Here is a 23,153-nt window from a genome sequence, read left to right as displayed (position 1 = left end):
TTGATTTCTAAGACCAAACATCGAAAGATTAAAGATGAAAACTAAATCCCATAGACACCAACAGATTAAACTCGAATCATTCAAGACATGTGAGGAGCATGACTCCATCTTGATGAAGAAGAAAAATTATAGGATAATTATAAGTAGGTGTTTTGTTTTCTAGTATGCATTGTGAAAAAAGGGCTAATGTATACAGCAGGAAGATTTAATTATGAAAAGAGCATGTGGTCCATGTTGGAGGGCTGATTCAAACAAAGCTTAATTCAAAGCAGAGGACAAAAAATCAAGTAGGATTTCCCATGTGTTCGCTATCTAGGCTACAATTATCTTGTCTTCATCTGTTCTCACACTAACTTTCACTTGAATTTGTGCTGTAAATGCATTGTGTTACTCCTTAAATTGTCAGGTTTTGGTTTTCTTGTGGAGCTGATGTATTCTCTTGATGCAAAAGCAGCTAATATTGAAGATAAGGTCAGGGATTTCTCTCCCTATCTTGAATTTCAAAATGGTAACTTTTAAATTTTTTTTGGTATATTTAGATGAGTTTTTACTTTTTAATCAAGATAACTTTTAAATTTTTTTTTGATGAAATATTTAAATGGGTATTTACTCTTTACAGCATCTATCTAGTTTATATTTCTCATCTCCCTACTGCAACATCTGTACAGCTTTTTGTGCCCTCTGGCACATGCACCTCATAAATGTACACTGCTGACCTTCATTACAATCCAGGATAGAATAAATGTATTTGAATGGAGTAGTTTGGGATTGGATAAAACCCAAATTAAGATATTTAGCACAGTCGGCATGGCCCTCTGATTTAGACTGTTCCTTTTCTGGGCTGCAACTTGCTGATCAGCCATGTTCAGATGATGTTAATCCTTTGATTGGTTTGACGAGCATTTTTTATGGAGACTGGTTGTTGATGAAAATAATATAAACAAGTTATAAGCAGAAAATAAAAAATTATACCCAAACCTTGAAATTTTCCATGGATTTTATATATTTTTTTCTTCTACCCTGACTTTCTGCAATTAAATAATAATCTCTTTTACATGTGCTAATTTAAGTAATAACAATAGCTTCATCAACCGAATAAAATACAATTCTTGAAGTCACACTCACATGCATCTCAGAAAAAAAAAAAAGAGGTCAAACTCACATGTTAATCAACTATGGCTTCAAGAGAGCAACTTTTAGGGAAGCAGCTTTTGCTTTGAAACCCAAATAGCCAGTTCCATTCATTCTGCGAAAAACATTCTCTCAAAATAATTAGCACTTGTTTATTGCTTAGATATTTTAGTTGGTAATGGCTATAACAAACCATCATATGCTACAATCTGCTTTTTGGCCCCAGCTTGCTGCAGAAGTAACTACTTTCTGGGTCCTTTCTATATATAAATATAAAGAATGCTTTAAGCTGTTAGATAAGACTGCTTATGGTTATTAAAAACTCAACTTTCACTTTTTGATTCAAACTGACATGGAAATTTCAATTAAGCTTGGTGCCTCAATTGACGCCTTTAGATCAGTCTTGCCGCTGATCCTGCTTGGTTTGGTTGGTGATCATGTCACAGCATTGATGATGAGTAAGAATTTTTGCACGTTGAAGATTTTACCAAACATAATGTACAACTGAGATAAGCTAGACTAAGATCCTCATTTATTGCAGGCAGAAGATATTATCAGAGCTTAGTCTATTTAAGTTAGTTAGTACTTTCAACGATTTTAGGCATTACTTTGTAATTGGAGGTAGAAAGCCATGTTCTAGACAAGCTTCAATTGTTTGACCAATAATAACTTGTAGGCCATGCTTGAAATTAAAACCCAAATCTCTTAGCTTCTTTGAGGAAATCACAGGTGGGGATAAGTTTTGACTCTTCTCCTCCAGCCTGGAACACAAGATAAAAATAAAAAAGATGAAGGCATGTGATGAAAGTTATCTTATTCATTGTTAACTAGTGATATAAAATATGATGAAGAGAATTTACCCCATTATTTTTTGGTTGGATGGTCAGTATTTCCTTCACTCTATAAAAAATTGTGAATTCGAGTAAAATTATGTTTTTTTATATATGTATATATTATGGCGCATACACACTATATATAATCAACTTAGAAAATGAAGGAAACTTACTTGTGTAAATTCTGTTGTCCATAAAAATCTCGAGTTAGATGATTAGTGAAGTCAGATATAAGAGAAGTGCAGGCACAGCAAATGTATTGACCTTGTGCTTGAGGCTGCTCCATAAGAAAGATGTGGGCATTGCATATATCGTCAATATGAACTAAAGCAATTGACCCCATTCTTGCACTAACAGCAGACAGGATTGAGAAAAATTTAGGGTCACCTATCAAAAAATCAAATTCACAAGTTGATCATACTTGTTTTGTTTGCTACTGGGCAACATGTTATATACTCCAGGTAGAGCACTTTACCCACAGACAACTACAATTTAGACTTGCATGCTGTGATTAGATTAGAAGTTTGGTAGTTAATTACTCTGATTTACAGACAGAGAAATGAAATTTGCAAGATTAAATTTGATCTTTTAGTTACCTGTTAGTGGTGACAAGAAAACTTGAATGCTTGATGGAACAGTAGAAGTTAGAAGTGGTCCTGCAACAGTTGGTGTTATCACTGAAACAAGATCTATGCCATTTTCCTTTGCAAATCTAAATGCTGCTTGTTCTGTAAGAAGCTTGGAGAGCACATAAACCTGTAAAATTCTAGGGTTTTTTTCTTAGTTTTCAACACTTTCTCTCGTATGAAAAATATATTACATAACAAAAAACGAAACTAGGAATGAATAAATTCATTTGGTGTAAATAGACTAAACTATATACGTACACAATCTCTACCGCTAACACATTAATTTCACTAACGCACTAACTTCTCTACTAACAAATTCATTTATCTACTAATACACTGATTTCTCTATTAATATTCTCTTGGCTAAAAAAAAAAAAAAATCATGTATTCTTTGGTGTTGTTTGTTTGATTCTAATTTTCTTTGTAAATGAAATATAATTATAGATTTCTAACTCTATCATCACCTTAAATAATATAACAAAATAATTATTTTAAAAATTTAAATTAATAAGAAAGAGTCCAAACTAGTATTTTATATACTAAGAAAATGGAAGTAGAGGCTTCTAGTTTACCCATCCTACTGTTCTTGTCTCCCACACATTGCCAATAGTTGTCTGGCAAGATTCGTCGACGAGTGGCTTCCACTTTCCAGTGCTATCTTTGGCAGTGAGGGTGCTAATGGAGGATGTAAAGACAACCCTTTTCACAGACTTGGATTTCAAGCAAGAATTGAGGAGATTCAAGGTACCCTTGATTGCAGGATCTATGATCTTTGATTGAACATAACTCTCTTTCAAATTGAAGAAACAAGCAATTCAGAGATGTTGAAGAGTAGAGCTAGGGTTTATTACAAAGCTTTAAATGAAGTAAAAAGAAATACCCAGATTGTGTTCGTCAATGTGAGGAATATCAAATTGCATAGAAGCTGCAACATGGAATACACCATCACAACCCTTTATGGCCTCATCAAAGCTCCCTTCTTCTTCTAAATCAGCTTGGAACAGTCTCAATTTATCTCCCCCATTCCATGATGATAACAGATGCAATGACTTTCCTGAGATAAATTTAATCTAAAACTTTTATTTTCAGTCAATTACAGTTTTCAGATGATATGTCTATACATACACATCGTGAAGATGAAGTTGTATGCATACCATCAATAAAAGGTAGTTAATTCTTCGGCTGAAAGTTGAGGACTTTCAATCAATCAAAATGGTGAATTTTTTGACTAAAATATATATATATATATATATATTCATTTGCTTTCAATCAAGCCCAAGACAGGTGGAAATAGTAGAGGTAATGGCTGATGGGCCTGACTGAGCCCAGATTGCTGATTTACCGTAATTAACAAAGTTATAAAGGGAGAAGAAACTAAATTATTTTTCTTTAATCTTTTTTAATGAATATCCCAAATTGAATAAATGAAAATATCATTTGAAAAATAATGGAGTTACCATTACTTTTAATTTTCCAGAGCTACCACTAATTTTTTGATTAGTTAATATAAAAAATTTAATTATTTTTTAACTAGATAATTAGTATTGTAAGTACGAATGGAACTGTAAATTTAGAGTATGTGTGTCATCTAATCAAGAAAACATAGAAAGGATTATTTAAAAAAAAAAAAAAAAAAAAAAAGAAGCATTTTGAGGAGAGAGAGAAAGAAATTAAAGAAAGAAGAAGAAGAAGAAGAAGAAGAAATGAGTGGACAAACCAGGGTCCCTGAGAGTGGCATGAACCTTGTAGCCTTTTTGAAGCAGAGACTTGACCAACCACGAACCAATATACCCAGTTGCCCCTGTTACACAATATCTTCCATTACCACTCTCATCATCTCCCTTCACCAATTCCTCCATGTCCAACCTCTCAACCCAACCTATATATATATATATATATAATATAAAATACGTACGTATTTAAAATTGCTTATGGCTCGCTGAAAGTACTGAACGCGAACGCGCAGGCATAAACACACACGTGGATATGCATAGCATGATATGTAAAGAACGGAGAGCGGTGTATGTATATAAATGCGTGTATGGTTTTGTAGACAGATTTTGTTTGAAGCCGTTTTTATACTGTGACGTGTTTGTTTATGCGATGAAAACGAATTGATGCGTACGCCATTGCTTTTAATTGATAATGCATGCTTGCCAAATGCGCCTCTCTCTCTCTCTCTCTCTCTCTCTCTCTCTCGCTCTTGTCATCATCCATCTTTTTGCATTTTTAGTAAAAATTTAATTAAAGAGAGAAAAAGTATCACCAGTGCAACTAAAAAGTAATCTACGTTCACGTCCTACTTCTTCATGTATTTATTATTAAAAAAAAGGTCAATTACTTAATTAATTGCGCTTAATCATGTGGGTTCGTTTCTAGACTCTTCCCAATTGCCACAGTTTGGAAGGGGTGCGCAGTGCGCTACTCTTATCATCATTTGAGTCCCTTTTTTTTTTTTTTTCCTCTATTCCTCATGCGGGTAGTGGATGAATTAACATTATTATTTCTTTATTTTTTTTTTAAAAAAAAAAAGAAAGAAAAATAAATTAGCATCGTTAGAGAAAAAAATAAAAAAATAAATATAAGTTGGCTGATAAATTGGACTTTTTGACATGCTCTTATTATGAATTTTGTGGTTTGTTAGTTGGATTCTTATTTTAAATTTTAAATTTGAGTTCAATATTCTGTAAGAATTAAATTTTTTTAATTAAAATAAATATAACAAATTAAAACTTTAGTTTTTTCCTTTTAGATATAAAAATAGTAATCAATAAAAATTTATTTGTAGATATCATACGGATATTAAGAGTGTCGTGAAAAAGACATCCACAGGGTATGTGAAACAGAATACGGAATTATAAATTATATTGCTTTCCTTGTAAATAATTAATTATTTTTTAATAAACTGCTACTGATGATGTTTTTGTTTACGATGTTAGCAACTTAGGGAGTTTTAAGAAGCCAATATAAATTTTCCAGACTTTGATTTCCTTTTTCTAGAGAGTCTCACACGAACAACGGCGGGTACCTGTCTTCTTCAGGTCATCAAATCACCCAATCTCGAACGCCAAATATGCACCATCATTACCCTACCCTCCGAGGTAGTTAACTGTCCTATCAAACAATAATTCAATCTTGCTCCTTATATATATATTTATAAAAATTCATATATTTTAATAATTACGATCGTTCCTAACAATACAATTAATCTCAACATAATTAACTTTCTAATAAGAACACATACGAATGATCGGTATAAAAAAAAAGTGAAAATACCATCAACCCAACTAAGGAATGATCGGTCGTTATATTCAAATTCAACACAATCCTAACCACTCCAAGTGATCATAGTAATCCGAAACCAAAGAGATAAGTTCAGAATTCGGTTTGCAAAATGACCAGTACGGGTGATTAATTTGCATTATATAACAACGACAAAGAGCTTAAGCACTTGATCTACATACCCAACATTCTTGATCACCTATAAATCAATGGACAACTTGGAGAAACTACATTAACTCTGTTGAAAACAGTAAAAAGATGGACAAGAGGACAGAAATTTACCTATATTTTCAGAAAATGCATTGACGATCTACTTCATTTGGGATTACTAGGATGTAGCAGCTACTTCTCTCTCTTTGCTCTTTGCTTCCTTCAGTTTCTTCCAGTTCTCCGCACTATCAATTATTTCTCCCGTTTTTATGAGGTATCGAACTCGTTTCCCATTATCAAGGATCTTGTGACCCACCCGGCTTGCTACATCCTGTTCTTTCGAGTAGAGCATCACATTTGAACTGTGAATAGGTGCTTCAATCTAGGATACCATGCCCAACAGCATTCATCAATCAATTAATACAGCAGGCAAATGAAAAACATACATAAACTCAGAAAAAAAGGTTCTACTAGTCTTGCAATTATAGCTTTTCTTATAAATTAGTCTCCGGTTTCCGGGTTACAATTAGATCTCTTAATTGACAGATACGTTTCAAGTCACGTAGAAAATTGTTACCTAATTTAATTTTTTTAAAAATGGTTAATTATAATACAAGTGATGCCACGATTAATTTGTAATAAAGGTTATAACACAAAATCGATAGTTAGCCAAAAAAGGTATAGAAGCCCAGGCACGGCTGGCAGCAATCATAAGTTCACGACTAGCAGTGATGCTATTGATCTGAAAGGAGGCAAAGGAAGATGTTACAGAGCAACAAAATGCGATTAGCATGGCAAATAAATCTGCCCTCATGATAGTCCATTTATATAGATCTAGAACGTACACACTTAATGGCAATAAACAAGAGCATTGATAAAACTTAACATCAGTGAGTTCATGAACCAAAATGAGTTTAAACCAACCTTAGTTATCTGACCAGGTTCACCCTCCCCTCTGCTCTTCATGTGCTTTGTCTTCAGGTTTATCTCTTTCACAACAATGGTGCTGTTGTGCTTGAAGATCTTAGTTATCTCTCCAATTTTACCTTTATCGCGTCCAGATATTACCTTGACAGTGTCCCCGACTTTAACATGCATTTTCTGTAAAGTTGGAAGGCTGTTTGGTTTACATTCTTTTCGTTCCCATTGCTTTAGCTGCAAAAGGAAAGAAGAACAAATATTGACCCAAACCCCATGCTTAGCATTTCAAAAGAAAAGTGTTAGGTTATGTAATATCAAACATCAAGACAAACTGACAATTTCTGGGCTTTAATCTTGGTTACAAGAAACTCATTTATTGAGCTACTAATCTCATTCATTATGAGCTGAACAATTGGAAACCCCATTGCCATCTAAAATCTTTGGAGGAATACCCTTTTCCTTACATCATTATCCAAGGTTCAGATACCATCCCCATAACAGAGCTAGCACAGTAGGGCTAGACTAAAGGATGTATATATATTCCATTCTATCTCTTTGCTCTCATGGTGTCAAGTTTTACACTATTTCCCAGTCCTGTTATCTTATGCCCCCGGATTTCTTGCTATAAGGACCGAAAAAACCGACTACATCAGATTAAAAAACCATAAACACTGACCTTCACAACAATTTGGCATGGCTTTCCCGTCAGCTTGGCCTGCATGTAACCCAAAACAGCAAGACCTTATCAGTAAATAAAGTAGTATCTATCATCTGAATTTTTCAATTAATTACAAGACTTTGAGAAAGAAAGTTGTCAAATCCACTTACGATAAATGGCTCCACAATTTCACAGACAAACAAGGACATATAGTCAACAACAATTTAAAGTATCTAGAACAGTCATAACAGTTAAGGAAATAACTACTTTAGAATGTGGTCTATTCATAAGAAATTTAGTACTGTTTGGCACATCAAACCAACAAAGCATATTTAAGTTACTGGAAAAGCTAGTCATTTTGCTTACATGGGTAACGGGTATTAGACACTCCCCCTGTATTTTCATATTTACATCAAATTACTAATTTACTTTTTAATTGAATCAACCACCTCCATGTACTTTTACCATGTAGCAAATTGATAATTTACAACAGCAGTCATTATCTTCAACAGAATTTTGTTGCAGAGAAAATGTAAGGGCACCAAGGGGGTCCAAATGCAACCAGTATGTAAAATTACAAAGAGAAAGTAACAAAAAGATCAATAATATCCACATTACCCAACAATGACAAAACAGACACAGATACCAGATAATGGAGCTTCGTTTCCCCAGAGCTTCCAGAGGCAACATGCATTAATATAGTTAAAGAAACTGGGAAAGGGATAAAAAATCAGAGAACAAATTCTTCGTCAATGAAGTCAACACAAGGTCTTCTTTAATTAACTGACAAAACATCGTCTTATTTAACAAACAGGAAGCCATCTCTTTTACTTCATAATGAGAAATTCTAGCATACATACACTCCAAGTGGGAATATCTCTTCAACAGCTCAACATAATGTGATCAATAAAAAAGGCAGCAAGTAAATGGATGTCTGAAACCTATGAGAAAGTGCCCTATGCCAAACAAGAAGTTCTTAATTTAACAACCAGATGCCAACTTCCTCCCCCAGAGGTGTGAATTGAATACTTTCTTGTTCAGTTAACCACTAACTACAAATTACCTAAGTTTGTACAAATTCATTAACGCCGACCTGGAATGTTTCAGTGCCAAACAAAAGAAATATCAATTTCATCAAACTCCATGTCAATAATATGGAGAAAAGGCAACACACACGACGTAGTTTCTTCCTCAGTGATGCAACTAAACTAATTACCCAGAAAAGTATATTGCCATTACCAACCAAAAGAAATTGTTCCAATTTGTAACAACTATGATTCGTTTAAGAAAACTAAGAAGTTATTAATCGAAGCCAAATCCATTTCGGTATCAAAATAAATAAATAAATCAGAAGTATGATGAAGCTGAACCAAAGTTACTTGCATGTATAGCTGGCTCTTAACTAGGCACTAAAAGAACAGTTAGTCAAATCTGGCATTACAATCAGTTTCAAAAAGCATTATCTGAACGAAACTAACAAGGAAGTTACAAGTTTAAATACAAAACTAATGAAAAGGAAAAATCTATAATACGTGCTCCAGTTTCTTTTATGCTGAAAATGTGCTCGAATTAGACCAGAACAAAGTACAGTTTCTCCAATTTGAAACAATCGAATTTGAACATAATGAAAAATCGATTTATAATATACATTTAAATTACAAAATAAAATAAGAGCAGAAAATGTAGTAAGAGAGAATTTTAGTCTGCAAGAAATTGGATAACATACGGGAACGGGGCAGAGAGTGGGTGGAGAGAGACGTTGACCCAAGAAGGAGTTTGAGGAGAGAGAAAGCGAAGTAAACGAGCTTTGAAGAGCAGCCATGGCTGCCATTATGGCTTCTTCTTCTTGAGTTTCTGTTAACTTTTGGTGAGAGCGAAGGTCTTCTCTGTTGAGATATATGGATAAAGCTGAGCTACAAGGACGAGGAGCTCAGAGTGGTTGCGAATCGAATATGGGCCGGGTCGGATTCGGCCTTTGCCGTGGGGAAGCAATTATTTTTTTCCCTTACCCTAAAGGGCTCATCTTATTGAGTTCAAAGCATTTCACAAGTTTGATGAAAATCTCCTTTAAGACTTTATTTTATTAAAAATTACGAATATATTTAATATATAATTAAATAAATAATCTATAACGTATATTACATATTATGTATTTTAATAAATATATATATATAAGATGTAATTTATTAATAAACAAGCAAATAATTTTGAGCTCAGTTTTGTTTGTTCAAGAAAAGTTCAAATTCGAAGCGTAATTTGAGTTTGAGCAAATCGAATGAGCGAGCTTTAACTTAATCGAAACATAAACCATTAACAAATATGTTTTGACTCATTGTTTCTCCGAGTAATATTTACCTAATTCAAAACAATAGAAAAATTTAGTACCCAATTAATCAGCCACAAAAAATATTACAATGATCCAAGTATTTAAAAGTAGTAAAAGATAGAGTATGCAATTTACAGAGAATAAATTTCTTTCGTTTCCATTTCTAGAGTATTAATATACAAATCGGGGTTCTGCCATTTCAACCAAACAGATGTAAGGGCCAGAAATAAAAAGAAGCAAAATTGGAAGTGACCTATGTATGTTACATTATGGAAAACACCCCTCTTAAGCCTAACTCACTTGAACAATCAGAAATTGCTGATGAACTATAGAGCTCTGTTAGTTTCTTGAAGAGGCCTATATAGTTCACAAACACAAAAAATCAAAACCAAGGAACCAGACAAAAATAGCTTCACATGTCTAGAATCCATCCTCTAAACTTCACAGGCGTCAGTCATGCTGCTGTCAATGGATTCATCTCTTCGGTGTTGACTGATTTGGATCTTTGTTTCTGGTTGTTCAAGATCAATTGAAACCTCATCTGTCGCAGAAGGGGACTTCTTGTGATGTTTCCTACTGTGTCTTAATTTAATGATTCTTGACAGCACTTGCACAATATCTCTCATGGCAGGTCGTTTTCTTGAGACACGGTTCACACATTTGTATGCAAGAGCCGCCACTTCGTTTAGATCTTCCATGTCAAACTTCCCATCCAAACGGGAATCAACAATTTCCTCCCATCCAACTTTTCCTTCCGTGTTCATTGCTGCCTGTTCATATTATTTATATTAACAAACGGTAAGCATATATGCAACTACTTTGTACCTGTCTGTGAGATGGGAGACAGAACGAGTATGAAAAAGCTTACTAGTTCTACGTATTCCATAAGACCCTGTTGAGGATTTCTGCCTGCTATAAGTTCAAAGAGCAACACTCCGAAGCTATAAACATCACTTTTTTTAGTGAAGGTCCTTGTTGATATATACTCAGGATCAAGATATCCGAAAGTTCCCCGGATATTAGCTGCATGACTATCGACCATTTCTTCTCTTGAAAGGCCAAAATCCGCTACCTACTTGGATCCACATGATCAGATGCAATAATTTAAGAGCCAAGCCATTTCAGTATATATATACAGGAAACGATATGATCAAGCAAAGCAGAAATATCCAGGAATCAATAAATCCTAAGGACCATTTGTGCATCATTATGTGCTACCCCTCAGACACAAACATAATTTGCAACAAATGAGAAAAAAGGACATACCCTGGCCCTCATGGATTGGTCCAACAGAATGTTGGAAGATTTAATATCGCGGTGTATTACAGGTGGAACTGCCTGGAATAGGGATAACAATGAAAAAATCAGATATTAATCTTAAGTATTAGAATGCATACAGATCCAAGAAACTACATGCAAATGCACCAGCAACAAAAAAAAACATCGACTGGGTAGTCCAATAAGATCCATATGCCTTACCCCATCATGGAGATACTCCAAGCCCCTTGCCACATCCAAAGCAATATAAACCCTCAACTCCCAGATCAATGGTTCATGCTTCTCACCTGCAGTGAAAAGCTAATGACATTACCATATAGTAGAGAAGTGCTTAACTAGAAATAGGGCCTTCTCAAATGAAGAAGCTCTTTTTTTTCTTTTGGAAAAACTTTAAAGAAAACAAAAGAGAGGACTAGACATTATCTTCCTCAAGAATTTATGACTTTACCAGATTCGGTACAATCTGTAATTTCAGCATGACAAATGAAGGATATAACTAATATTGCCAGGAATAAATTATTTTCCTATAAAGCCTATATCTAAGAGTTGAGAGCTATCTTACTGTACAAATGGGAAGCCAAGCTGCCTTTACTCATATAGACATACACAAGCATATGCTGGCCCTTTTCTGCACAATATCCAATCAAATTCACAAGGTTTCTGTGATGCAGCCTTCCCAATAACATCACCTGAAAATGGCAGAAAAATTAATTTAGACTCCAAAATTTCCAAAGAGAAAAACAGAAGTAATAAGACACTGCACTAAGTCAATTAGATGACATACAATCAAATTGATAGTGCTGCTTACAGGAGCTAAATAATACACGTTGCTATTAAGAACTGAGTAAATTTCATAACCACGATTTTGTGCTGTGAAAACTGGCTAGCAAATTCCTATTTTTCAAACCCAGCCACTCCCTAATTTGTAAATCTTCAGTAAGTTTCTTTTCTTGAGATCAATCATAAAATGGTTCCCTTTTGCTCAGATCTTCAGCCAAATCTATGCACCGATGCCTGAGGCAGTAAACTCGGGGTTCCTCCGCTGCAGTACTTTAGCTTACAGGAGGAAAAAAAAAACATATATTCATTTGTGAAGTCTAGTCTTATGTGCTATGTATTGTTTCTTTTGAGAAACCCAAAAGTATGGCAATTGCCTAGCAAGCACAACGGTGAGAGTTAGAACCCAGAGATAATGTTGTTACGCCATGTCAGTGCAGATACATTGCTTATAGTTATATAAAAGTTATGATAAGTTATAGATCAATATTTTTCCAAAATATTGAAAGAAGCAACTATTAAGAAATGTCTACCTCAGTCTGGAACTCTCTCTCCCCTTGCTTGGAATCAGTAGCGAGAACTTTGACTGCAACAGTCTCACCGGTTGACATCTGAGCTTTGTAAACGGGACCAAATGCTCCTGATCCTATTAATGTAGTAAAATTACAGGTTGCTTTTTGCAAATCCCTGCATAAGTGTAAGGGAGAACAGCAATAAGCAAAAGGAAAAGCAGGTCAAAAAAACTTCAGCTTTGCAAGATAGTATACTTTAAGAACTGGGAAGTACAACATATATTATCGATATAGTTAATGGCGTCAAGATTTTCTTTCAGTAGTAATATTCATATTAATTGCCACAATGGCTATTCAAGTCATCCTCCTAGTTCTGAATGAGTCATCACCTGACACTAAGAAATATTGAACAACTTGATCTCGTTGACTAACTCAACAGAAGTTTCTCCCCCTACCATTTGGTTCAACTGCATATTATATTGATGCAGAGATTCTCACACTTGAAAGTCCTATTTATATGTTTACTAAGAATTGAAAACCTTTTTACAAATTATCTATAAGACCTAATACATACTCAAGAAAAAAGCATGAAGCTGTTACATGATTAAACCAACCCTGTTCAATTTGGAATACCCAACTTCGGTACAAATATAATTTACGTAACAAAATTGATCCCGATTATGCTAACACCCTAGTCACATTAAATTTTTCATTGTTGTCTTCTATAAATTGGAAGAAAATACTTGTTAGATGACATCTAAATCTAAAACAATTTCTACAATGTGTTACTACTTAGGTTTTCCGATAAAAAGTCAGCATCTTTAGTTATAAAGATTTAGGAAATCTTATTGATGTTTGACAGACTCATAAAGGTCTATAAATGCCTTGCAAACTCTTGATGCCAATATATAATATGCTAATTTAAAAAAAAAAAACGTTTTAAGAGCATACTTGTAAGAATATTCCGGTATGCCAGAGGCTGAGACCACATTATTCCTCTTAAATCCTTCAAGCCACAGAGACATGCCACTTCGTCCAGATTTCACAGGTGACTCTGGTCCTATTGTCGAGTCTGATAATATAGTACAAGAATCAGCACCATTTGTACGGATGGGGATAGTAACAGCCCGCCTAGAACTGCTATTCCCGATCTGTGATCTCTTTCTGTGGTATCTGATACAGAACAAAGCCGAAATAGCCAAAAGCACACCAATCACCACCCCTATTGAGATACCAATGATCAACCCTGAGGACTCTCCTTTCATCTCTGTGCTTCTGCTATTTGCTATTCAAGCCCCCGGCCCATTTACACAGCTGCAACAACAATACTTGGTCAAGAAATGTTACTTATATTCTTTGAGATTTTAATAATGTGAGGTCAGAATATTTGAAATTTTTTATGAATTTGATTTCCATGAAAGAGGAGAGAGATAAAGAGAAAAAGTCAAATGGAGATTAACACCAAAGGCAACAACAACTCAAATAGAATAGTCGTATTGTGAAAACGATTGAAGATAAGCTTGCAGTAATCAATTTATATAATAATTTCCAAAAAACTAGTAATCGTTAATAATTTTTCTCCCCGTATAATGAATTCCATTAACATCTAATCTTAATGAAAGATCAGAGAGAAACATGACTCTTCAAAAGGAAGAAACGGTAACAGCTGTTTCTGATAAACAATGCAGTGGAGATTGCTGGCTTAACTCAAGATGGAAAGATATATTTTATCCGGTCTAGCCCGCATTAATTGGATTTATTAAGACGAGATTATCTAAACCAGTACTCTAAAAAAAATTATATATGAATTTTACATATAAGACTGAACAATATTCTTTGCGGCCAAAAGGCTAACTGATGTGAAAAGAAAAAAATCAGTATACAATAAAAGCATTCAGGATCTGTTTGATTGCTAAGAAAACAGGGGAAAAGCAGAGAGCAAACTGGAATTTTAAATCTTAAAAAAGTTCCGGTAATAAAACGTTACACTTACACCTTGCTAAGCAAAAAAAAAAAACAATTTAAAATTTCTCTTCAGTTTTTTCCTCTTTTGACCATCTGAATCCACTTTCTTTTCCTCAGCCTTCTCAGTATCCAAACAGAATGCAGAGATAAACCAGTCAAACCAAAAACAAAAAAAAAAAACAAAAAAGTAGCTCACCTGTTAAAATGAGAAAAGCGAGTTAAAGCTGAAACAGCTACATGTTTCCATGGAAGCAAACGAAACAACCAAAAAGAAGAAGAAGAAGAAGAATAAGAAGAAGAGTGAGAAATGCACGGGAATGGTTTTGAATTTTGGCAGAGATGAAGAGAAAGGAATCTGGAAAATCGAAGAGAAGAAGCAAATGGTGATCTGCTGCAGAGAAATCAAACCGAAAAGGAAAAAGGAAGAAGGAAAAGCAGAGCGAAATGATTTCAATTTTTTCAACAGTTACTTTTAGATTCGGCTACTTTAAACTTCCGTGAGCCGCCGTTTGTACAATAAAACGCGCCGGCTCGGCTGGCTTCATTGAAGGAGCTTGCTTCTAAATTGACGAATATGCCCTCCGTGCAGAAATTAAGCTGTAAACTTTTTAAACAAAAATATTATCAATTTATTAATAACATAAAAGTAATTAACCCTCCTCACTTACTGCCCTTCCTACGAGACTTATTCATTAAAAGCATTAATTATTCCACTACTTTTTCTTTCTTTCATAAGTGAAATATGTACCATAACTAAAACTACAAGTTCCCAAAAATATATATATATATATAAATTATTCAAATTTAATAAATTTTTTTGTACATATATAAATAAATGAATTGTATATTATATACTAAAATATGTATATATACCCCACATATATTATCCTTAACTCTCATAAAATATTTTTTTAATTTAAAAATATTATAAATTAGTAAGATTTAATTTAGTATATTATTTATTAATAATAATTAATTTTAACGAAATTGAAGTATTAAATTATATTTAGATAGTTAGTTATGTATTGATAATTAATGGAAGAGAAATTAAATTAATAAAGGTTTAAAAAATAAATAAATATATATATATATATATATAAGTGGAAAGTGAAGCGGTCGTTGAGATTGAAGGTTGCCATGTATGAAGAAAATACTTGACCAACTGTCAACCTAACTTACCAAATCTTAATAATAAAAAATTCACTTACCATATAAATCAAATTAATTTTTTTAAAACTCAAAACATAATTTTTTTTTGTTTATAAAAAACAATAATAATAATAATAATAATAATAAAATTCTAATATGATTTATATTAATATTTTAAACTCAAAATATAAATATAAATATAAGTACATGTGATATATATATGTGTAGGGTTAAATTTGTAATTCTACGATAAGCTACCTTGCACGACCCAACAAAAGAAAGCATGTGACATTAATTCAGCAACGTTCACACGAAACATTTAATGATTTACCAAATAAAAAGAGTTGCTGACATGAAAATTCACAGAATGTTTTTGACATTTTTGGTTTCCTGATAAATAAATTGTCCACTTGAATATTAGAGTTGAGAAATTTATATTTTCTGAAGTCAATTTTTAAGACTAATTTTATATTCTCATTCCCACAACAAAAATAAAAAAAATAAATAAGACAGAAACACACTTGCGATTGCTTTAGTTGTAGTCCTGTGGAAAAACGGTGTCGTTTGTTTCACCAGCCCAACAACTGCAATGCCCCCAGAAAGTTAAGAATCTTAAGAATTTATAATCCATCACACACATACCATGCACGTAGGGTTTTATTCACTGGTCGCCATTTGGGTGTCTGTTATACATACATACATACATATATATATATTGTATAAATATAGGGTTTTATTTATTGGTTGCAGGGCTCTATGCCATGAAAATAAAGTTTTTTATTCAAAGTGGTATAAGAAAGACAAAAGGGTAATCAAGAAAATATGGTTTTGGCAACTTGTGTTTGGACTTTTTAACATTATTAAATTTTGAAATCATCAAGGGGTTTGATGATTCACAGGTTTTTGGTAAGAATTTGATATATTTATCTGATTTTGAAGGAACCCAAGTAAATAAATATATATATATTATATTATATTATAAAGGTCAGTGTGATAATTAATGAGTTTGGGCTACTATTTAAGAGAGCGATGCATGTATAGGAACCTAATGATATGACTAATGAGGGAGAAAAAAGACAAATCTTGGTGTAATCTCATTTTTTCCAAATCATTTTGTGAGAAATGGTAATATGAAATAAAATTTACGAAATTATATATATGTATGTATGTATATGGTGTTTGGAGTTCGGGACATGGATAGATGTATACAGGAGTAGTGGAGCAGCAGTAAAGTAGCAATACTCGGGACAGCATTGACCATTTATTTGGAAGCAAAGCCATGATTTGAGTGGCACATGCAGTGCATGTGCTTATATGTATATGTGTGTGTGTGTGTGTGTATTATTATTAAACTCTCCAAATCAAGATTACCAGAGTAACCCGCAAAGACTATCTAAAGGCTACATATTATAATATAATTGTTTAATACATCATTCATACATACATAGTTAGTTCTTCACATTTTTGTTTGTTGTTTTAAGATTATTATATATACCTGTATATATATATATATATATATATGTCGTACGTGCCAACATCAAACAAACAAGATGAATATTCTTGCCATTGTCCCTCTCATGACATTCATGTCTACACCAATGAAAGCAAAGACAGTCCCATAAAGAACAATAATGAGGAACAAATTCATAGCTCTACGTACTCAGAGATCCATACATACATACATATATATATATATATATATATATATATAGAGAGAGAGAGAGAGAGAGAGAGAGAGAGAGGGAGAGTGATGCGTAAGTGGGCCTGGGTAAATTGGTCCATTATTAAAAAAGGCGGTCCAAAATTTATAACGAAAATTATTGACAATAGGCCTTTTACTAGTCAAAGCTTACTTCAAGTACACAAACGAAATCCTCTTAATTGAAAGTTTAAACTCATATTTTTATAGAGATTTAATTTATTTTAAACTAATTATGTAACAATCACCTCTACATACATTCTAAAATGTTAACACACTCAGACACATAAGTACTAAACCATTCAATCATAAAATAATTTGTAATTAAAACAAAGAAAGAATAAATAACCTTTAAAAAAAATTCATTTACCTTAACTGCATACATTCTCGTTTCTAAATCTCTATTAAAGTCTTAATTCTTTCTAAGTAAATTATAAAAAAAATATTAACCAATAAATTTAACCCAAATTATAATTATTATAAATTCTTAATTTATATATATATATAATCATATCATAACAAATTGGTCGACAGGGTCCCCTCCCCGTCCAACAATTACTTGATGGTCAGAACTCCACCAATGTTTGACTATCCTACGTGTCAGCGTATAGGCGAGTTCACGGTCAAACGGGCCCAGCCATAACTTTTCAGAATCAGAGGTCGAGATGAAAGCATTATGTGGGTCCCATGGATGGCTACGTTGCGCCGAACCGTACGATTTCCAGAAACGAGCCGTGATTGAGGTGAGGAATGAGAACGCAATCACTCTTTTCGGCTCTTCAATCCCACGTGACAAATTTAACACATTAATCAAAACTAAATTATTACTTCGATTATTAGTATTTTTTTTTTATTTTAGCATAGATTTATATTTACTATATTACTACTTGTGAATAATTTTTAAAATTTTAAATATAAGATATATATTTTTTTATTTTACAATCACAAATATATCCAAACTAATAAAAATTAATTAAAAATACTTTATTATCTTGATCATATTTCTTTTAATAATTTCAAAAAATAAAAATAAAAATAAAAATAAATATTTTTGTCTCTCTTAATCTTTATACAAGAATAAAAACACTTTAATTTTTTTTTTTATGAACGTGGAGATGTAATTGATATGGGATTGTATTATTATTTTTTTTCCGTTTAGAAATTATAAAATATTATTTTTAAACAATTATTTATATTAGTAAATTTTAAAAAATAAAATGGAATTCATTTCTCCACGAAGTGGAAAAAGGACAAGAAATAAAAGGAGAGATTCTTCGTTGGAATTGATCGGTCGATGTGCGCATAAAGAATATATATATATATATATATGTATATACATCACATATATCCAAATTGACATGTAATGATTTTTAACCCATCAGAGAAATTAACTTATTAAAATAGTGTAAACTATGAGTAGGTTCAAAGAATGTTGAAACTTGAAAGTGCGCTTATATCTATATACATATATATATATATTAACCTCTCAAAAAGTATTACCCTCATTTTTATTATTTCATTTTTTAGTAATAAAAGTATATATACTCCTTTATTCTTTAATTAGATGCATGGTTTATCTTTTTTAATAAAATATTAGGAGTATATTTTGTTTGTGTATTGTTATGAAATTATGTCATATAGTTATTAATGTGAATATATTAACTAAGTAGTCAAGAAATATATGTAAAATTTGAAACTTAAAAAAAAATAAATTATAAGTTCAATGAGGAAACAAAATAATAAAATTAGAGTTTACATTTCTTATACAATAATTTAGAATATCCAATAGGGGTATAATAATGATCATTCTAAAAAAATAAATGAAAAATCAAAGAAATATATAGAAAGTAAACAATTGGGCATCCAATTCACAATCCTATTGTGGATCGGGATCTGCATATTGGTTTTCTTAATCTGAAATAGTTAGCGAAAGAGTGAACTACACTACCCTAGTAAGAATGTCACACTACTTACCGATACAGAAATGAAGGTTGGTAAAAATCATAAAAATAACTAATGTAGTTCTTAATTTAAGTAAATTCATTTATCATAAATAAAATTATTTATTATATACTTACTGTAGCGATATTTTCAAAATCGACATATAGAGACAATAACACAAACAACATCATAATCTAATTTTCAATTAATCAGAACAATAATTTTTTATTTTTACCTGTCTACTAGTATCCACGATGGTCCATAGGGATGTCCCCACTACACGTGAAACCTTATTCAACATTATCAACTAACCGGTCGTCCCTATACCCCGTCCGGTATGAGCGCCAAAAGTATCATCCATAAATACCCTATCCGGTATGAGGGTGAATCGAGTCGTCCCATACTCGATTCGGTATGAGTGCCAAAAGCATCATCCTTCAATACCCCGTCTGGTATGAGGGTGAAACAGATCGTTCCCATACCTCGTCCGGTATGAGTGCTAAAATACCAATTCTCGATAATCCGTCCGGTATGAGGCAACATTTACGATAGAGTTTTCTATGTACCCGATCCGTCCATTATCTCACAGGATATCCAGTAAAGCTACCATTCATTCATTCACTTAATCAATCAATTTTTCGTTAATATTTAATTTTCAGTTTTACAATTTAACTGTAAATCATGCAAAATAAGCAATACATCCATCAAGAAAACATAATTGAATCATCTTACCAATTCCAATATACTATTATTCATTTAAAACTGTAAGATCAAACAATCAGTTATAACAAGACAAACAATAATAAATAATTGATTTCGGCTCCATTAGCAACCTATAATTAATTATCAAAATTTTTTAAATTATGCAAAACATCATATTATTTATAATTAAATTTTAACTTCATAACAGGAAATAAGATGATGGATTCTTACTCGAATCGGTGTCCGAAACACTAAACTTTCAACTGCGCCTACTCACGATTCCCTGATTCCCTGAATTTTTCTTTGGAAATTAAAACACACTTCAAGTACCTAGAAATATCCCAAAAAATTCAAAATCGGTGTTAAAAATATTTTTCGGCCAATTTTAGAATTTCAGCACAGCGGCACCGCCGTGCTCCGGCGACGACACCGCCGTCTGCGACGGTCATTTGTCTCAGACTGGCCGTTTTTGGTCAATTTTAATCGATTTCGATCGATTTTATACTCATTCCTGTAAGAAAACACGTTAAGAGGCATCGGTTAGTCGAAAAAATCGAAAAATAAAAACTCACCAAGGGTGAAATTTTTCGGTACGGCGGTTCCGCCGGCTTACCTTTGCAGTTGGGTCTTTTTCTTCAATCAACCTGTAGAAAATAAAATGGTGATTACAATGGTGAAAAAATTGCACAAAACGGGAATCGAAAAGGGGCTTATCGGAGGTTTTTTTTTATATTTTTTCCACGACGGCATCGTCGGGCTTTACCCATGGTTTCCGGCTCATCTACTGATCATTTTGCTCCGATTAGGCCATGTGGGTGTTCAAAATTAAAAATTGAACGAATGAATTTTTTTATACCTTTTTTGGCAGTAGGAGGTTGCTCCGGTGTGGCGGGGGGCGATAGTCGGCTCCCTTCTCCAGTGAATGGTTCTTCTTCTCCGTGGGGGGTGGGGGGGGTGGGGGTGATGGCTAAGGTTAGGGTTATGTGTAAAGTGAGACATTTATATCCGTCTCACTTTAATCTGAACCGTTCATCGCGTTTGATCTCAACAATCCGATAGCGTTTAAAAAGAAAATGAATTTGAACCGTTCATCGCGATTTGATATGGACCGTACGATCGTATTTAAATAGAGAATGAATCTGGACCGTTTATCGTGTTTAATTGCAACTGTCTGATCGCGCCTGAGAGGGGGACGAATCTGGACAGTCTACGCGCGCAGGAATAAATTCGGATCATCCGATCGCGGGCACGCGGATTACTAGCATGACCTCCCACGTGATACCAAGTCAGCGTGCCTCGCAACGCGGTGCGCTTAGGTTCGTCGGGACTACTGACTGGGAGGTCCTACATGGTACATTTTTTCTAAATTACGTTTTAACTTCTAATTTTTTATTTTTCTTTTAAAAATACCCCATGAACCCAAATTTTCACCCATTTTTCCTAAAATTATTTTTAATTTCATCATCCATCTATTTTTTTCCTATGTTTTACATTAAATAAAAATTTATAAATTTAAAAATTATATTTAAATATATTTATTATTATTATTATTATTTTTTTTTAAAATTAATCCCCAGCCAAATTTTGGGCCCAGTTATTACAATTCTCCCTTATTTAAAAGAAATTTATTCCCTCAAATTTGTCTCTCTCTCACTTAATAAAACAGTTGGGGATATTGGGTTCTGAAATCTGATTCTAGCTTCCATGTGACCTCTCTCTGTGTGTGATTTTGCCACAGGACCTTAACGAAAGGAATTTTCCAGTTGCAGAGTACTCTGCTCTTTTGGTCCACAATACTCACTGGTACCTCTCGTAGGACAATCCTCCTGGAGTGAAAGGGGGTTATGTGTCAAGACATGAGAGAAGTCTGGGTTGTACTTGCGTAGCGTGGACACATGAAATACATTATGGATTTTGAATAGTTCTGGAGGCAGTGCTAATCTATAGGCGGCAGTGCCAATTCTGTATAAGATTTTAAATGGGCCAATAAACCGGAGATTTAGTTTTCTCCTCTTGTCAAACCTACTGATTCCTTTGAAATAAGTGACTTTAAGGAACACTCGATCACCTTTCTTAAATTCTAAATCCCTCCTTTGAGTATCTGCATAACTCTTATGTCTGCTATTAATTGTCTGGAATTTCTTCATGATCTTACCTATTTTGGCTGTAGTCTCATTTAAAGATCTAGACTGTACAATTTTCTATCACCTACTTCTTTCCAACATATTGGCGCTGCATGGGCGGCCATACAACACCTCGTATGGAGCCATGTCAATGCTTGGTTGGTAGCTGTTATTGTAGACGAGCTCTATTAAGGGTAAATGATCATCCTAATGGCCTCCGAAGTCAAGAACACAAGCTTGGAACATATCCTCCAGTGTGCAGATCATCCTTTCTGATTGTCCGTCAGTCTGAGGTTAAAATGCAGTACTAAAGGATAGTTTCATTCCCATGTCTTGCTAAAAACTATACCAGAACCGAGAAGTGAATCTGGGGTCCCTGTCAGACACTACTATCACTGGCACTCCATGTAACCTAACTATCTCCCAAATATACATTATCGCTACCTTGTCCAATGGGTCAATCATCTTGATGGCCAAGAAGTGGAAAGACTTGATAAGTCAGTTAACAATCACCCAAATAGCATCATGTCCCGAGCATTCTCTTTTTATCTCGTTCTACCAAAATCGGGATCGCATACTTTGATATATCTTAGTGCTTCCAGGATGCATGACAAACTTTGAGTTATAGTGCTCAGTCATGATGTCCCTTTTCAACTCACTGTCACATGGAACACATACCTTATCTTGAAATTTAAGCAACCCATCGGTAGAGAGTCGAAATTCTGAATTTACTTTCTGTTCTGCATCTTTCTTAAGAGTTGCTAGGATGGAATCGGCGGATTGGACTTCTTTTCTGGTCAATTTCAGAATTCTAGCATGGCGGCACTGTCCGAGGTGGCAGTTTACCTCAGACTAGCCATTTTCGGTCGGTTTTATACTCATCCCTGTGAGAAAACATGTTAAGGAGTCTCGGTTGGTCGAAAAAAATTGAAAAACAAAAACTCACCAGCGGTGGAATTTTTTGGTGTGGCAGCTCCACCGACTCACCTTCGTGGTTTGACGTTTTTCTTTAGTCAACTTGTAAAAAACAGAATGGTGATTACAATGGTGAAAAAATCGCACGAAACGGGAATCAGA

The 23,153-nt window shown here is 33.6% G+C and overlaps 3 protein-coding genes and 1 long non-coding RNA gene across 10 annotated transcripts; 1 reads left to right on the top strand and 3 right to left on the bottom strand.

The window, feature by feature from the left end:
* Nucleotides 1-195: 195 nt before the first annotated feature.
* On the top strand, nt 196-1,157 carry LOC148266500 (uncharacterized). Its single transcript, XR_015818622.1, has 2 exons — nt 196-287; nt 407-1,157. It is a non-coding gene; the product is annotated as an uncharacterized LOC148266500 (long non-coding RNA).
* Nucleotides 1,158-1,646: 489 nt separating this feature from the next.
* LOC110810967 (NAD(P)-binding Rossmann-fold superfamily protein) lies at nt 1,647-4,674 on the bottom strand. 5 transcript variants are annotated; one of them, XM_022037295.2, is made up of 7 exons: nt 4,311-4,674; nt 3,474-3,647; nt 3,166-3,383; nt 2,561-2,720; nt 2,138-2,351; nt 1,992-2,031; nt 1,647-1,892 (listed from the first exon to the last, which is right to left on the bottom strand). In XM_022037295.2, exons 1-7 carry the CDS (start codon nt 4,450-4,452, stop codon nt 1,821-1,823), a joined length of 1,020 nt encoding a protein of 339 aa, XP_021892987.1. In that variant the 5' UTR covers nt 4,453-4,674; the 3' UTR covers nt 1,647-1,820. The 5 variants fall into 5 exon arrangements, with proteins under 5 accessions (XP_021892987.1, XP_088074664.1, XP_021892986.1 ...); XM_088218538.1 differs by lacking the exon at nt 1,992-2,031 and having other exon boundaries at nt 3,474-3,663; nt 4,311-4,394; nt 4,509-4,669; XM_022037294.2 differs by lacking the exon at nt 1,992-2,031 and having other exon boundaries at nt 4,311-4,672.
* A 1,207-nt stretch (nt 4,675-5,881) lies between these two features.
* Nucleotides 5,882-9,511, bottom strand: RPL24 (Translation protein SH3-like family protein). Of its 3 annotated transcripts, XM_088218535.1 has the most exons (5): nt 9,331-9,505; nt 7,623-7,661; nt 6,950-7,180; nt 6,158-6,407; nt 5,882-6,074 (listed from the first exon to the last, which is right to left on the bottom strand). In XM_088218535.1, the coding sequence occupies exons 1-4, from the start codon at nt 9,433-9,435 to the stop codon at nt 6,204-6,206; spliced, it is 579 nt and encodes a 192-aa protein (XP_088074661.1). In that variant the 5' UTR covers nt 9,436-9,505; the 3' UTR covers nt 5,882-6,074; nt 6,158-6,203. The 3 variants fall into 3 exon arrangements, with proteins under 3 accessions (XP_088074661.1, XP_088074660.1, XP_088074662.1); XM_088218534.1 differs by having other exon boundaries at nt 5,882-6,407; XM_088218536.1 differs by lacking the exons at nt 5,882-6,074; nt 6,158-6,407 and adding an exon at nt 6,497-6,767 and having other exon boundaries at nt 9,331-9,511.
* A 549-nt stretch (nt 9,512-10,060) lies between these two features.
* CRLK1 (Protein kinase superfamily protein) lies at nt 10,061-14,926 on the bottom strand. The gene is made up of 8 exons (XM_022037309.2): nt 14,659-14,926; nt 13,449-13,811; nt 12,519-12,672; nt 11,771-11,897; nt 11,410-11,495; nt 11,197-11,268; nt 10,799-11,002; nt 10,061-10,700 (listed from the first exon to the last, which is right to left on the bottom strand). Exons 2-8 carry the CDS (start codon nt 13,760-13,762, stop codon nt 10,365-10,367), a joined length of 1,293 nt encoding a protein of 430 aa, XP_021893001.1. The 5' UTR covers nt 13,763-13,811; nt 14,659-14,926; the 3' UTR covers nt 10,061-10,364.
* Between the last annotated feature and the right edge of the window lie 8,227 nt (nt 14,927-23,153).

Source organism: Carica papaya, chromosome 4 (genome assembly GCF_054855325.1).
Source record: "Carica papaya isolate Zhongbai chromosome 4, ASM5485532v1, whole genome shotgun sequence".
NCBI classification, from domain to species: Eukaryota; Viridiplantae; Streptophyta; class Magnoliopsida; order Brassicales; family Caricaceae; genus Carica; species Carica papaya.
The sequence above is the reverse complement of the archived record's forward strand: the minus strand, read 5'-3'. Positions and strand labels throughout refer to the sequence as shown.